This window comes from Microcebus murinus, chromosome 17, assembly GCF_040939455.1.
Source record: "Microcebus murinus isolate Inina chromosome 17, M.murinus_Inina_mat1.0, whole genome shotgun sequence".
Lineage (NCBI taxonomy): Eukaryota > Metazoa > Chordata > Mammalia > Primates > Cheirogaleidae > Microcebus > Microcebus murinus.
This window is the reverse complement of record NC_134120.1, coordinates 44,331,185-44,347,924: the sequence shown is the minus strand read 5'-3', so window position 1 is coordinate 44,347,924 and position 16,740 is coordinate 44,331,185. Positions and strand designations below refer to the sequence as shown.

Below are 16,740 nucleotides of genomic sequence, written 5' to 3'. Positions count from 1 at the left end.
CCCAGGCCAGCAGCAGCTAGCCATTTACCCCAGTGTGTTGTCATGATAGGATCACATTCTGTGTGTGCCATGGTGCAAAAAGTGGGGAGGTGCTCCATGTACGTAATTAAGTTATCAGTGTTCTCTACTGTGAGGCCTGGTGTTGAGCACCTGTCCATCTGTGTGCGTGGGCTCTGGCACGTGTGTTAAGGACAGTGAATGGCAGTCTACAGTCCTTGGGCTGGAAGGGGAGCTGAGGCCTGCACAGTGGGGCTTGGTTAGGAGTGGGAAGGGAGGTTGGATGGAAGGATACACAACGGGGAGCCTGAGCTGAGCATGGGGGAGCTTCCCTTGGGGGACCACCAAGCAGTCCGGTGCATGAAGCCAAGAGACAAGTGGTACACATGGGTTCAAGCAGGTGCTGTGCTGCTAAGCGGTTTGGTTCCCAGCCTGAGCTCTGCTCTGGGAGATGGAGGCCAGTGTCTCGTGCATGGTTCCAGGTGATGAGCCTGATCCCTGCAGGGCCAGGCAGTGGCTGTAGAGGCAAAGGCCAGGATTCAGATCCTGGAAGAACAGGCTGGTAAGAATTAGACTGGGGGTCATATGACAGGAACACTGAGCCAGAGCTTCCCAGGTCCAGGCCAGCATGCAGGGGAAAGCGTGAGGTTCACCATCCACCCTAACCCCAGCATGGAGGTGCAGCCCAGGCACATGGACATCACTGGGGCTGTGGCCTGTGCTTTGGTGTGAGAACCAGGAGGAGCTGCAGCTGCTGGTGACAGGCCTCAGCGGCCCCAGCTCAAGGGCAGATGTGTTAGTTGCCTGCAGCTGCTGTAACAAATGACCACAAACTGGGTGGCTTAAAATGATGGAAATTTATTCTCTCACATTTCTGGAGTCAGCAGGGTTGACTCCTTCTGGAGGCCTGTTCCACGCCTGTGTCTTAGCTGCTGGTGTTGCTGATATTCCTTGGGTTTCCTCAGCTTGTGGCTGCATCACTCCAATCTGTGCTTTTGTCTTCACACACTGTTGTCCCAATGTGTCTCTGTCCTCACGTGTTTTTCTCTTTGTGTGTATCTGTGTCTCTTCTCATTTTCTTACAAGGACAACCATCAGATTGGCTTAGGGCCTACCTTACTGTGGTATTACCTCACCTTAACTTGATTACATCTGAAAGACCTTATTTCCAAACAAGGTCACATTCCCAGGTGCGGGGTGTAGGGCTTGGACATATCTTTGGGGGGGGCACCATTCAACTCTCTAGCAGTAGTGTTCACTTTTCCTACAGACGGACCCTTAACCACAGCTTTAGCTGCTGCCTGGTGCCTACCAACTCCTTTCTACTACCAGGACCTTGTAAGGAAGCTGGGAGAAAAATCTGAGTCACAGAACATTCTGAATTTTTAAAACCACAGGTGTGAGTCCTGCTTGAGTCAACTCAGTTGCTCAGGGACCAGATGTGGGTCCCTGAGGGCATACATGCATCTAATCATAGGGAACAAAGGAGCCAAGGGGGAGGAAGAGAAGCAGGAGAATTCACTGTCTCAGAACTAGTGGGAGGGAGTTTTAAAGGGGTCTAGTTTGTCAACGGACTAAATCACTGCATACAGAACTTCACACACAGTTTCTCACTGCTGTCGCCACAGAAAAAGAAAACCAAGAATGTTATACAATTTTTAATATTAAGACACCAGGAAGTAATGGATAGATTTACCATGGCATTTTAGGTGAAAACTAAGGAATTTTGAACAAACCCTCACTGCCAATGACAATTGAATAGCCTGGAAAATTCCTAGCTCAGGACTGTGGGATGACTATAGTTTTGTCCAAACCTGGCAGCATCAACAGCAATGGAATCTTATTGACTTGTATCACACTTAAACCAAGATGTGCAATTGTTTACTTTGACATTACCAAAGAGGATTGTTTCTTTACAAAATATTACAGAAAAGACTGCTTTTTCTCCCCCAGAAATTTCCTAATGCAGAGTATGTTTAAAGAAACCTAAAGCTCAGTGAAAGAACTAACCAGAGATACCTGGACTTTGCAATAAATAGAAAAACACATCCTTTCTCAATTAGAAGCAAACTCTTTTGTAGTTATACAAATTATCACAAATTACAAAGCTGAATTTTCAAATTGAACTTGATACTTACAGGTGTTCAAGTTTATCTTACTAAAAGAAAATCAGACTGATATAAATATTAATCTACTTTAAAATAAATTATAAAAATAATTCTAGCAATCCACAACATCCAGTCTTTACTTAATTAAAATTGGTGTGGTAGTTTTAGAGACAATTGGGAATAAATTAAGATGGAACCATAAAAATGAGTTCTTGACTCACCTTTTTCATGTCCCAGCTAGGAGACTCCGGGCAAGTCATTTTACTTTCCTGGGTCTCAGTTTCCGAATCTGTAAAGTGAAGTTTAATAAAATCATCTCTAACTTCCCATCTAAATTTAAAATTCTGATTCTATTTCTTCTTCAATCTCTGTATTACAGACAATATTGCAAAATTATATTGTATAAGTACCAAAAGATCTATTATTTTGGCCAACCCCATTAGATGGAGATCATAAAGATACTTTAATGAAAATTTCATTTTTATAGCAACACAAAACAGCAAATATATATACTTAATAAAATATAATAGGGATGAAAACATTTGCATATGCTTTTAATAAGGGAAGATGCATGCCATCAGGTTCTTTGAACAAGTAAAAGATCTCTGCAGAAGATTTTATCAATCTGTAACAGTTAGGAGGAAGCTGGGGGTCACTGCTTTTAAAAGCTGTCGTGATGTTGATCACTTTCAGACTATTTTAAGATTGATTAAAGGAGACAGCAGTCCACTCAGATAGCCAATGGAGACACACTTACAACGTGCCTTTTCTGAAGAGTGGTAGCAATAGCAAAGCCTTTTGGAATGACCTCTGTCTCCGCCAGTCCTCACGGATTTACTAAGTGTTTATGTTAAATGGAGAAATTAAATACCAGCAAAGGTCATAGACTTGGCGTTCTTGAAACAGAAGTGCTTCCAGTGAGGCTTAAATCCCTGAGCCCTAACAACTTGGAGAGGCAATTCCTCTGATACACCTCCTTGAATAATTGGAATGGGGACAGCCAGGCAGCATGCGGGTGCTGGGACACAGTGGTGACATGGTGGTGACCACTGCACAGAAGGAGCTCAGAGGTCTCACCTGCATTCCTTCTGTCCTCTGGCTGTTTCACTGGCTTTGTTTCTTCCTTCTGTCCCCAGACAAGGAGGATGTGTGGTGTGAGTTTGAATAAGGCTGCATCCTGTCTCTGCAACCCACTGCCTGGGTGACTCAGGCATGATAGTTCTCTCCCTGGGCCTTCGGTCTTCATCCGTAAAATAGGGCTCCTGAAGGCACTACCTCATAAAGTTCTTTAGAGGGTGGAATATCCTATGCACCACACTTAGAGCAGTGCTTGACACACACCATGCACCCAGGCAGTATTAGCTACTGGGATTATTTGTGGAGGTTATGGATGTCTGCCTTCCTCTATGCTGTCCAGCCCTTTGTCCCAGCCTCAGTCACTCACCCCTGATGGCTGTCTTATCCCACTTTCTTTGCAAATCAGCTCGACCTGGGTTCTTTTACTGGCTTTACTTAGATAGCCTTGGACAAGTCCCCTGACCTCTTTGGGCTCCTGTCTCCTACATGTGTAATGAAAGGTTAGATTGGGTGATCTCTAATTCTAGAATTCTGCAACTCCAATCCTATCTCTGAAACCCACATCATTGCCTTGCTGTTCAAGCCATTTCTCCCTTTGGATTAAAAAAAAAAATCTACTTAGTGGTGACAGTCTTTTTCCAGTCCTCAAAGCCTTAGATCTGAGAGTCAACTTAGAAACTGCTCATTTTCCCTACTGCCAGTCAAGTGTCAACTTCCAGCCAGGGCCAGGTCATCCTCCTTCCTTTCCATGGCTCTCTGCTGGTTAAGTCTTTTACCACTTCATGTTTGGATGGTATTGGTGCTTTCCTAACCCACCTTCCTTTTCCTGATTTACTCATTCCTTCATTGATTCATTCTTTTTTGGCCCCTTAATCTAAGAGGAATATGCTAAATACACAGTTATATTAGGATTTTAAAATCTGTTTTCCACATAATTTTGTCCCTAATATGTGGAACTATTAGTCTATAACACTTGAGACAACGTTGAGAAATTCATATATATTTATGATTTTATCTTCTTTTTTCATGATTTTATCTTCTTTTTTCTTATTGTTTTCCTTCTTGGCATGTGATTTTTTTTGTTATTTTAATGAGGATAAAATGGCCCCTCCTCTTCCTTATGAGGTTTTTTTGAGGATTATTTTGCCTTAAATTCTATTTTGTATGTGTTTTATTGCTCAAAGTGTATCACATACCTACTTCAGTTTGGGTGCTGTGCTTCGTGTGGAAGGCACCTGTCATCAGTCTCTTCTAACCAATAGTGACAGTGCAGTGTGGTGAGCGCTATATGGTAGGTGGGGAGCTGTGGGGACACAGGGCTGTGCACAACACCACTTCCATACACACGAAGACCAGCTTTTCACGGTAATCTGACCCCCACATACCTTAACTTAAGCCTTTTTTTCTTCTTTCTTCTCTGGCTTGGTTTTCTCACTTCCACAAAACATTTTTTACACATGTTCGGGTCTCCAGGTATGAAAGGCCTCCCTCCTCACCATCTGCTACCCCCAAAGCATACCTGTCCTTCAAGGATTTTGTGTTGAAAGTACAAACTCAAAGGAGGCATACCGCCTTCCACAGGTCCTCAAAGATATCCTCATTGTGTGATTGGCCAATGTTTAGCTTAGCTGGCTTGTCTCTCACAAGATGACTACTTTCCACATCTCTAGGTCCTGTGTTCTCAGCGAGAATATACCCAAGTCAAGACTGACTTACTCTATACTATCCCTTCCCACCATGTCCCCTAATGCAGGGATGTGGACATAGATGGCACCCAGGAATTCGTGAATGAATAAGGCAGACTTTGGGGTCTAGATTAACACTAGAGTTTGATGTGGGTGTAATATGAAGGGTCTTGTAGTGCTTGATGACCAGAGGACAGAGCGCACCCTAACACAGCCGGGCCTGGTTTCTGAGACACGGAGCAAGCATTGCACATGTGCAGGTGTTGTTGCATAACATCTGGCCGCAAGCCCATGGCTGTGGAGGTGACGTCCTTGGGGCTGCTTCCCTGGAGCTGCCAACCTGCACCTCCCAGCAGAAGCAGCAGCTGATAGAATCCTCTTGCTTTTGCAGCAAGGCAGCTCCTTGGAGAACAGAGAGTCTCCCTGGAGAAAGAGCCAAGTCGGGCAGACTGGAGGTCATTTTAAAAGATGTTCAGCCAGACTTTGAAAAGGAAGTCTCCCTTTTTTCACATGTTATCATGGCACCACTACAAACTGCTTTGGTTGCTTGTTTTTGCACAGGATTCATATGATCAATGATCTAAATATTGCATTACTCAGGAATATAGATATTATATCCTCCAAGTTTGGGTGAGCCCTGGCCTCTCACCCCAGCTAGGCTGTGAGGGTCCTGTTCACAGCCCACTGCTCCCATCGCTCTGCTATGAGCTTGCTTCTTCTCCACCACTCTTGTGCTCTCAGCTGCTGCTGACACACTACATGAGGCTTGGGGCTCAATCCTTTATTACTGACGTGTCGCACCCTCTCAGCCCACTCTCTGCTATACCCCATCATCTCACCTACGTTCTGAAGTAAACAGGCATCCCCTCTTCCTTGTCTCCTAACACAGGGGACAAGCAGCTTCCACAGCTACCTTTGCTGCAGATACTCCTGTTCCTTCCTTTTCCAGTGAAGTGGAAATATATATACAGACTTTTTTTTTTTTAAAAAAAGGACTCCTGTCTGCTTGACCTCACCTTCCAAGTCCAGGCCCAGCTAAACTGCTCAGAGGACACTCTGAGCCCCTGTCAGGTTGGCAGTCCATGATGACAGCACTGTCCCGCTCTGCACACTGTTCTTTCCTCCACTGCCAGGCGAGTCATCTCCAAAGGCCTCTGTTCCAAGCTTCCTCTCTCTGATGCTCTGTCTCTGGGGAGGGGTTATCGGTACTCTTTTCCTTCCCGTCTCTAGACCACCAGAGCTCTCGTGCTCCACACTCACTGGCACTCTAGAAATAAGGAATCATCTGGGGACAGGCTTTATGTTTTTCTGCTGGACTCTGATTGCACATAGTCTGAGATTCATGGGAGAGCAGGTGTTATTAACCTGAGCCCCTGGAACCCTTCGATAGGGATTGTCAAATTGTGCGTATATGAGAGCAAGTGTGTGTGTGTGTGTGTGTGTGTGTGTGTGTGTGTGTGTGTGTGTGTGGTGAGCACATCTCTGAGAAGATGGCTCACAGTTCTCCTAGCTCCCCAGAAGAGCCTCTGATCCCCTCCCAAGGTTTGCAGCTCCCTACACTTGAGTAATCCACTTCAAGCAGACCATTTGCACTCTACACCTATATTGCTCAAGATGTGGTTGAGGATACTTTCTTTCTTACAAAACAATTTCTGCAGGTATCAGATAGTGGGAAAGATGAGAGGGATAGGGCTGGAAGAACTGAACGCCATTCGCCTTGTTAGCAGGACTTGTGGGTAAAGCCAATTTAGTCCTTTCAGGTGTTCAGAGTGGATAAAGGACACCCATCTGCTCCCCTCGGCCAACACAACAAGAATAATAGCAAGTATTATATGTGTGCTATGCACTGTTCTATGGTCTTTACGTATATTATCTTATTTAATCCTCACAATAATCCTATGCAACAGGTGTTATTATCTCCATTTTTACAGATAAGGAAACCCGGTTGTAAAGAGATTAATTTGCCCAAGGTCCAATAAGTGCTAGAGTTAGGATCCAAACCTCAGTTGCCTGGTTCCAAGTTTGTGTTCTTAATCAAGTACAAGATCCTTCATCTGGTTACAAGCAGATATTTGCCAAAGGCGAAGTTAGTGAGATATCAAGTTATATTTATGTTTTTTAGAATGGTCACTTGGGTGAGATATTTTCATAAGTATTAGGAGATAGGTGATGGCTTACAGTTGATAGAGATTGAATGATAAAATATTATTCCCTAAATGCCAATTGAAAATATATTTCAAATACTTTCCTTAGTCCCACAAAAAAGGATCCATGTGTGGAGATCCCAGCTGTGGGACACAGTGCCGGAGCCACTGAGGCTCAGCCTCACCCTGCTTCTCCTCTTCTGCATTCTGGTGCTGGGCTGCCTGGGATGGGCTGGCCCCTGTGGCTCCCTCTGCTCAGTCGCTGGCATTTTCTTATCCACCCCCCGCGTCAGTTGCAGGAACCTGCAGATGGGTGACTTGGAGCTCCCCCAGCATCTTCCCTGAGCTCCAGCACTCGCAGGTGGCAGCCACTGACTGTCCCCACCAGGTCCACCTTAGCTTCCCTCTGGACACTCTCACCCCTTCATTTTTGGCCTCACATGGGGGCCATGACCCACTCCATCACCTGAGCTGGAGAACTGGGAGTCTTCCTTGCCTTCTCCTCTTTCCTCTCTCCTCATCCAGGACATTACAAGTCCCAGCATCCTCACCCCAAAGCAGTTTGGGAGCCCATCCCCCCATCCATCCCAATACGTTTGCCCTATGTCAGCCCCCTGGTCTCTCTCCTGACTCAAGAGCCTGTTGCTGTGGAACTCACCCCCTCGGCTCCAGCCTCTGCACATGATCAGCCACGCTATCCCCTCCTTAACAGCTGTTCACGACAGCAGTACCTCATTGAATCTCACCATGTGCCAGCACTGCGCTGACAGTTTGCATGCACTGCCTCATCTGTGCGCACAGCAGCCCTAGGAGGCAGCAAGCCTCTCTCATGGATGAGAAAAGTAAGACTTTGAGAAGTTAAATAACTTGCTAAGACTATATATCTGATATGGCCATTCTGCCTTGGATGCACAGGTCTCAGCCACTGCGCTGTGCTACCACGAGACAGTGTCCAGCCCCACAGTCCTCATGAGTTGGCACCATCAGCTTCTTCAGGCTCATGAGTCAGCCTGAACCTTGCTCAGACATCTGCCCTGGCAGCACCACGATTGTGTTGTTCCCTGCACACACTGGGTGGTCTCCACACTGTTCCTTCTGTCTGGAATGCCTGCCCCACCTCCAACCCCCTGACTCTATCCTATAAGGCTCAGCTCAGCAGTCACCTCCCCCAGGGAAACGAATGACTGTCTGGGGCTGGGTCACCTGCTGTTCCTCCAAACCTCAGTTAGACCCTGTGTGTATATTGTCCCCATTTCTACTCATGGGCTGTCTGTGGCAGCCTGGCAGGCACAGGTGCCGTGTCCGTTCTTGCACCCCTAGTGCCCAGCACTGAGCTTGACCCTCCATGATGGACGTCCATGACCATTCACAATGGTCAGTTGTCAATGACCCACTTTCTACAAGTGTCTTTGGTCTGCTGCTTCCCATTCTACCTTGGATGATAAGCCCCTCCACAGAGAGGCATTGTGGCTGTTTAACTGGTTTTGTGCACCACCTGCTCTGCTACAGTGTAGGTGTGCAGTTTAGAATTGCATATAGAAAGATGATGAGGATTTTTGCTTCCTTTGGGTATAGATGCAAGCCCAGAATTACAGGGCGACAGTGCGACCGATGTGCTTCCGGGTTTTACCGCTTCCCTGAGTGTGTTCCCTGCAGTTGCAACAGAGATGGGACTGAGCCAGGAGTGTGTGACCCGGGGACTGGGGCTTGCCTCTGCAAGGTAAGATGGATGATGCAATGCCAGGGACGCCAGCCACCAGTCAGGGAGGAAGTGCTTCATGTGTATGGAGTCAACATAGAAAAACGTGGGAAATGGGACTGACCATAATAGGTTTCATAAAGCATGTAGTATTTTATAGTCATTACCTCATTTCATAGACATAATTAGAAAGGAAGACCCCTTCTCCCTCAGAGAGGCCACAGAGAATCTGATGAAGGTATAGCTCTTTTCCAGAACAATCAACACAAACTTGTATCTACAATTTCATGAGGTTCATAGGTTCCCATAAAGCCTATTCCTGGGCCATGGACCCCAGGTCATCATCTCTGCACGGAGGGGGCCTGCCAGGTTGTGAGAGACCTCCCAAGATGCCAAGGGGCATCTTATCAAATTTAGGGAATGTTCTCTTCCACTTGTGTGTGGTATAAAATTTTAAACAATTAACGTGGTGTGAAAGCTTAACAATTATGTATCTTTTGATGTTGTGTTAACATCCGTGTCCTAACATCTTGGGCTGGTATTTAATTTGTGTAAGTAGCTAATTGCACTCAGGGAAACTTTGGAGGCATAATCTCATTTCATGTCTTGCTTCAATAGGAAAATGTGGAAGGTACTGAATGTAACGTGTGCCGGGAAGGATCTTTCCATTTGGACCCAGCCAATCCCAAGGGTTGTACTAGCTGCTTTTGCTTTGGAGTAAATAATCATTGCTACAGTTCACATAAGAGAAGAGCTAAGGTATGAATTGACATGAAGTGTTGCAGAACTTTGTATATTGATTTGTTGAAATGGGAGGCATTGCCTTGTGTGTTCCTTGGCTTGCAGTGTGTTTTATTTTTGTTCCCTGAAATTGTAGGGTATGTGTACAAAAAGCCATTTATTATATTGGAGATTCCAAGGGTCTTAGAAAATCTAGTGTGAGGAATCGGGGACTGATACCAAATATTATGACAAAAGACACTCCTATCACCCTGATCATTTGAGACTTTGCAAGGGTTTTAGGAGCCATTCACCAGGAACTGGGGACAAGGACCAAATAGAGATCTCCTACTATATCACAATATCACACCCCTCATTTCTCTTTTCATCTTCTCTTCTTCCTGCTTTACTTTCCTTCTCACCTATTTTACCAAATCTTTTCTTTGGCTACTTTTAAAATTAACTTCATGAAACTAAAACTTTTGTTGTCTTCATTATTCCATGAACCAGTAGTCTCATGCTTGCTTTCTTTGTTTAATGTCTCATATCTAACAAGGATTCAAAGAAAGATATATTATATATTTCACTGCCTGCTTCCTAAAAGGAATGCAGGCTAGTATTTGGACAAAAAAATTAATTCGTAAATCTCTCTGAAGTCTCCTCTCCTTACCTCCCCTGACAACCCAGAGAACCAGAGAACGTCTATTCCAACCTATGCCTGATGGCTTCTTCCTTTTTCTTTACTCTAAATTAACTGGCTTTCTTTGTGACCAGGGAAAGATTTAATTTTGATGCTACATTTAGAGAAAAATAATAATATTGGGCCACTCTATTTTTTATCACATTTTTCTCTATAAGGAGCTTGCTGTTAAAATGTACCCGCAGCCCCAGTTATTATTCATACACTTATTTATTTATAATTCAAACGCTCATTGAATGGCTACTAGTTGTCAAGAACCAGGATATGTGCTGGGATACAAGGATGAGTCCCACATGTGTACTGCCACTGCCCTCTGAGAACTCAGTGGTGATGGGTCAGATGGGGCTCGGTCCTGGGAGCCCAAGGGAGGGGGCTAAAGAGGAGACACATCCAGGAGGCCCTTGAAGCAGGTGGCAGCCCCACAAATCTTTCTAGTGACATAATTCAGCCATCACCAAGGAAGCCACAACCACGTTTCCATTCCTTGCTTTCGTGTTCCAGTTCGTGGACATGATGGGCTGGCGCCTGGAGACAGCAGACAGAATGGACGTCCCCGTGTCATTCAACCCAGGCAGCAACAGCATGGTGGCGGACCTGCAGGAGCTGCCTGCAACAGTCCGTAGCGCGTCCTGGGTTGCACCTCCTTCCTACCTGGGGGACAAGGTAATGAAGTCCTGTCGCTCCTCTGGGCCTTTTGTGGGCCTCTATCGCATGAGCATAAGCATCAGGCAGTTCAGGTTATTAACATTTTAGGAATTAGGAGAACGAAAAATGAAGAAGAGACCTTGCTGTGAGGGGCTGAGAGGGAACTCATGTGGCCCCACGTGTGAGCCACCACAAAGGGAAGTGTGCACAATGGGTTTTTTCCATTTTTACTTAATGCCAAAGAATTTTCCTCCAGGGAAATGCCATTTAAATAATATTAGTTGCAAATGGGACATGTATGCTTTTAAATGCCAATGCCGAGAATTCTTTGTTTCAAAGCAGAAGAAAGGCTCCCTGTCAGAAGACAAAAGCTGAAAAGTGACTCATAAGCTTATTAAAAGACACACAGGATCCTGTGGCAGTTCAGCTTCCATAAGCAGAATTGTGTGTGTTTAGTTACACACTCCTCAGGGACTTTATAAACCAGTTGCTCTTCCTTTGCTGCATGACTTATTATTCCAGAACCTGGCCGACTCTGCCCATTTTATAAGGACAGAAATGCAGGTCTTGTGGAAACTCCAGCAGGTGACATATGCTTCTTAGCAAGGGGAGAACTTTTGAGAACAGCTGTGTTCGCAGAGCCCAGCTCAGGCAATGCCGCATTCTCACGTTTAGAATAACCGAATATTAGGGCCGAATATTAGAACAGCTGTGTTCGCAGAGCCCAGCTCAGGCAATGCCGCATTCTCACGTTTAGAATAACCGAATATAGTCGGCCCAAGGTCTCCAACTCTATCTTCTGGGTGGAAGGCTGTGGATTTTGACATGCGAGTGTGGAGCATGTCGCTTCTCTCCTGTGACCCACCTGTCCCTCACTTCATACTCCTCTTCACCTCTACATGGTTAGCCCGTGTGCTGATCATCTATTACCATGTAACAAACTACACCAACACTTTGCAGCTTAAAGCAACAACAGTTATTTTCTTGCACAGTTTCTGTGGATCGGAATTCAGGAGGACATGCCCAGAGTCGCTTATGAGGTTGCCATCAGCCACCCGGGACTGGAGGATCCACTTCCAAGTTCACTCACACAGTTGTTAGCAGACCTCTGCTCCTTGCCGGCTGTTGACTGGAGGCCGCAGTTCCTCATCACATGAGACCCTCCAAAGGTTACCTGAGGGTCCTCATGAAATGACAGGGGCTTCCCCCAAAGCAACTGATGGGGCAGGGTGGAGAGAGAGTGAGCGAGCTAGCTCAAGACAAAGCCACAATCTTTTTATAACCTAATTTCAGAACTAACACACTCTCACTTCTCCCTTATTCTATTTTTCAGAAGTGAGTCACTAAATGTAGCCTACACTCAAGGGAAGGAGAATTAGGCTCCACCTCTTGAAGGAAGAGTACAAATAATTTGTGGGCATAGTTTTAAATGCACCTTAGCCCATCAAAAAGGCAATACTAGGCCGGGCACAGTGGCTTACGCCTGTAATCCTAGCACTCTGGGAGGCCTAGGCGGGCGGATTGCTCGAGGGCAGGAGTTCGAAACCAGCCTGAGCAAGAGCGAGACCCCGTCTCTACTGTAAATAGAAAGAAATTAATTGGCCAACTAATATATATAGAAAAAGTTAGCCGGGCATGGTGGCGCGTGCCTGTAGTCATAGCTACTTGGGAGGCTGAGGCAGCAGGATTGCTTGAGCCCAGGAGTTTGAAGTTGCTGTGAGCTAGGCTGATGCCATGGCACTCACTCTACTCACTCTAGCCTGGGCAACAACGCGAGACTCTGTCTAAAAAAAAAAAAAAGGCAATACTTGGAATACCTCCAGACTCAAAGCTCATAGCTCTATGAGGCTTTGCCAGGTGACAGATTCCAAGGAAAAGCTTCTGTTGACTGGGATCTCAGAAGAGCAGCCTCTTCCCCCCTTCTCCAAGTTGTTTGCATTTTCCGTAGGGTATTTCATTCTGTCTAATTTGAGCTGATCTTTCTCTGATGTCCATCCTTTGATCACTCCTTCCTTCTTGATTGGTCTTGTCTTTAAGGGTGGAGGTATCAGGGCCAGTGGTGAAGCGGCTGTCAGAGAACCGACTCCACTCAGCTCCACATCCCCAGCACGACCACGCTGCTTCGGTGGCACTGAGAGAAGGTCCATACCCCTACTGGAGCAGTTGGTTGTGGCTTCCGTACCCAATGGAATTCACAAAATCTTGGGAAATATTCACCATCTGCTTTCAGGAATATTTTTTTTGCAGGGAATTTATTTTTAGAGGTTCATTTTGTGATTGATAGGTATTACTCTCAGTTAAATAAGAAACCGATGGCCTAGATTTTCTAGAACAGCAGTGGATTTAATAAATATTTTGGCTTGGTAATCATCTAGGAAAAAACGATCTCTTATTCCAGTATGACTATTCTTTTTATTTTTAACAGAAGTATCTTCTTGCTGGTAGCACTCAATCATGTTCATGTTAAACATTTTAAATGACATAAAACATAGCATAAAGTAGAAAGTTGAAATAGCATCCTCAAGCCCAGTCTCTAGACATAGCCCTTGTTGGCAGGTTGACTGGATATCTTCCCAAAGTGTTATGTGCTTATGTGCTTTTTCTGCAGGTTACTGCTGCCATGGTCTCTTTTAATACGTATGCTATTGGTGCTGTTAACTCCATTTTAGGTTTCCTCATATGGTGGCTACCTCACTTTCCAAGCCAAGTCCTTCGGCTTACCTGGTGACATGGTTCTCCTGGGAAAGCAGCCAGATGTACAGCTCACCGTATGTATCAGAACACGACCCGCAGGGCAGGAAGCGACGGTTGCAGTTGGTGCCGATTTAAATTTAGGACAGCTTGATATGTGGCCTACAAAACATTTAGATTAAGTCACTTCTAATACTTTAAAGAAACTAAAATGAAAATGTAGAGCATGTAGCATCTCCTCAGGATTCTGCTTCCTCCAACCAAATGGTTTCTTTCTTCTCCCCTTCCAAAATATTAGTACTTAACTATATTTTTCCTTTGCCTCTCACAAGTGACTGCCTCAGGTTAAACTTTTTTTCTGTTTCTATCTTATCAATTTAGTTTTCATAAATGTTCTTGAGCCCTCCCTGTGTGCAAGACCACATTGCTGGGCTCTGTAAAGGGCAGGTGACCCCTTTCCTCAAAAAGGAGACGAGATTAGACTAATATGCTAGTAACTCCAGTGTACCAAGCGGTGTTTGAGGATAGCCTAAGTGAGGCTCTGTGGCCGCTGGGGTCTGAGTAAGGGAGCGGGAGTTATGTGTGGTCTGAGAAGGGCTCAGAAGGTTTCGTGGTTCATTTTGAGCCAGGCCTTTAAGAATGGGCATAAGAGGAAACATGCCCCTCCAGGGACAAGGAACTAAGGTAAACTGAGGCAGGAAGCAGTGCAGGGCAGGAGGCTGTGCTTAAGAGACGATCAGTAGGACATGGCTATATTATCAGTGTGTGCTGAGCCGCCAAACACAAGCCTGGAAGGATTTGATGCTGTCACAGGAATTTAACTTGATATAGATGGGGGACAGAGGCGCACTTTGGTTTTTTGAGAAGAGAAGTGACAACATCCGCATCCTATGTGCCTGGCATACAATCCAGAGCTGCAATCTAGAAAATGATGTCGTGTCTTACTTTGAATTCCCCACAACGCAGGGCACAATACCTGGAACTTAAGTTGGGGTGCCATTGTCTGAAGTTGGCTCTATTTCTGGGTTTTGTGCTATGATCAATGCAAGGTAATTAAAGGTTCTTGAAGGGTTTTCTCGTGTCATGCACTGTAAACAGGGACCAGCAAGTCCCACACACCTTGTCACAGCCAAGTGCTTCACATTCTTGGTAGATATTTGTATTGAGGCATCACTGTGCCGTGTTTTGTTTTTCCTGGTATACAAATCTGTAGAATTGTTATTTTAGAAATTCCAAGGAACCTTTGCAGAATATCTAAAGCAGTAAAGATTTCAGAGTCATAGTTGAAGGAAAAATAGCTGCACAATAAAAATGCTCTCATGGCAGTGCTGTATTTTAGTTTCATATTTTTGCAGAGCGTGTCATAGTTCCGGCCATTAATATACCTATTTTTTACTGCCAACAAGTTTATTATGCAAACCGTTGTGGTTCACTGAGAGGTAATGACCAAAATTTCTCCTTAATTTTATCTTCAAACACAGAAAGTCATTTAGGCTCCTGAAACATTTACTCTGCTGCTTTGTTCCAAACCACTGTAATTAAGAGCCTTTGGGGCATGTTTCTTAGATTAAGTTTCAATTATATGTGATTTCAGTTATTGCTCTTCTTTCTGCAATACCAGCCCTAGTGAATGGGATTCTTTGGGGTTGGTGCTACAGCAGAGAGGCTGGGTCTTGTGTATGTTTGCACTGGGCTGCCAGTGCTAGGCATCATTGTCCCACCCTGCCATGTTAAGAGTCACTCCAGAGCCACTGTGACCAGGTGGCGTGGAGGCTGAGGGTCAGTGAGGCTGGGTCCCATAGAGGGAGGCTGCAGGTGAATATCTTCCTCCACATGCCAGCTCTGCAGCTTCCTGGCATAGTCAGGCTTGGCCAACCCCCTTCCTTAGTAATCTACCCACCAAAGCATTTCTTCCTACCACAATCTAGTCCAATAATGAAAACAGCACTTTCTGCATTTACTGCAAAGCATGGTCTTAAAAAAAAAAAAAAGATAGAAAGAAAGAAAGAAAATTCTCATCTTTGTTAGCCACTTTTGGTCCAGGGAATTTTCCTGATTTCCTATTTGAGAAAAGGCACTGCATTCACTACTATTATTCTGTTTCCATGTCATTAGTCCTTTTACCAGTCAGTTAATTCTAAACTGTTTTTTAAGAGTTAGGGATTTCATATAATGTAGATCCACAGAAATGTGTTATTAGATCAATTATAAATCTTGAAACATCCCAACCAAGGCACTGAGGCATTCATGGTTTTCTTTACACAGGGTCAGCACATGTCTGTCATCTACGAGGAGCCAAATAACCCCCGGCCAGACCGCCTGCATCACGGCCGAGTGCAGGTGGTAGAGGTAAAGGAATGATCCTTTCTGCTTTATGACTTAATTATTTCATATAATCATGATTTTTGAGTTAAGATTTTTAAAATATAAATTATATAAATTTACGTTTATATATACACATTAAGCAAAAATCTCAAATCCAAAATGCTCCGAAATCCAAAACTGTTTGAGCACCAATATAATGCCTTTAAAGGAAATGCTCATTGTTGCATTTCAGATTTTGGATTTTCTGATTAGGGATGTTCCATCCTTAAGTAAAATGCAAATATTCCAAAATCTAAAAAAATTTGAAATTTGAAACACTTCTGTGTTTCAACACTTCTGTGTTCCATATGGAGGGAGGAGGATGCAATATATACACTATCACTTAGACCAGATATTAGACTTACAGACAAAGACTTTAAATCAACACTTTAAATATGTTCAAATAATTAAACAACATTTTAGACAAATGTCAAACATTTCAGACAAGGAATACTTAATCTGCCTAGATTTAAAATACAAATTAATTAAAACATAAAGTGATCAATGCTCATGTGGCTTTGTGCGTACTATCTTTCCAGCACTTTAGCACTGTCTCTCCTGTTTCACAACTAATTATCCTCATCTTATAAACTCTGTAAGCTTGTAAATGCTACCACTTAGCTCCCTGTCATCCTCAGGACTCCCTCAGTACCTGGGACCTGGTCAGGGTCCAACAAGTGCCTGGGATGGATAGATAGAAAAGCCACAAAAGTATTTTACACCAAAAAAGAGTAATATAGCTAAATACAGGAAAGCTCATCAGATCATAAAACATTTTATTACATCTATGTAGTTACAATTATTCCTTAAAAATAGTGTTCCTTTTGTATTATTAAATATGTCCAATGCCTAAGGGTGAAACTTTTTTGAGTACCTTGAACTTGCAGACATGTTTTAACATTTCTGTACA

The 16,740-nt window shown here is 44.4% G+C and overlaps 1 protein-coding gene and 1 long non-coding RNA gene across 2 annotated transcripts in view; one reads left to right on the top strand and one right to left on the bottom strand.

Annotated features, from left to right (window-relative positions):
- The window catches only part of LAMA3 (laminin subunit alpha 3), a 225,649-nt gene that overhangs the window by 132,896 nt on the left and 76,013 nt on the right, over positions 1 to 16,740 (top strand). The window contains exons 33-37 of the mRNA XM_075993589.1: positions 8,587 to 8,731; positions 9,329 to 9,469; positions 10,632 to 10,793; positions 13,445 to 13,543; positions 15,732 to 15,815. Coding sequence (XP_075849704.1) covers positions 8,587 to 8,731; positions 9,329 to 9,469; positions 10,632 to 10,793; positions 13,445 to 13,543; positions 15,732 to 15,815 — 631 coding nt within the window. The remainder of the gene's footprint in view (positions 1 to 8,586; positions 8,732 to 9,328; positions 9,470 to 10,631; positions 10,794 to 13,444; positions 13,544 to 15,731; positions 15,816 to 16,740) is intronic.
- Positions 840 to 13,736, bottom strand: LOC142861567 (uncharacterized). Its single transcript, XR_012912797.1, has 3 exons — positions 13,497 to 13,736; positions 2,327 to 2,394; positions 840 to 1,075 (listed from the first exon to the last, which is right to left on the bottom strand). It is a non-coding gene; the product is annotated as an uncharacterized LOC142861567 (long non-coding RNA).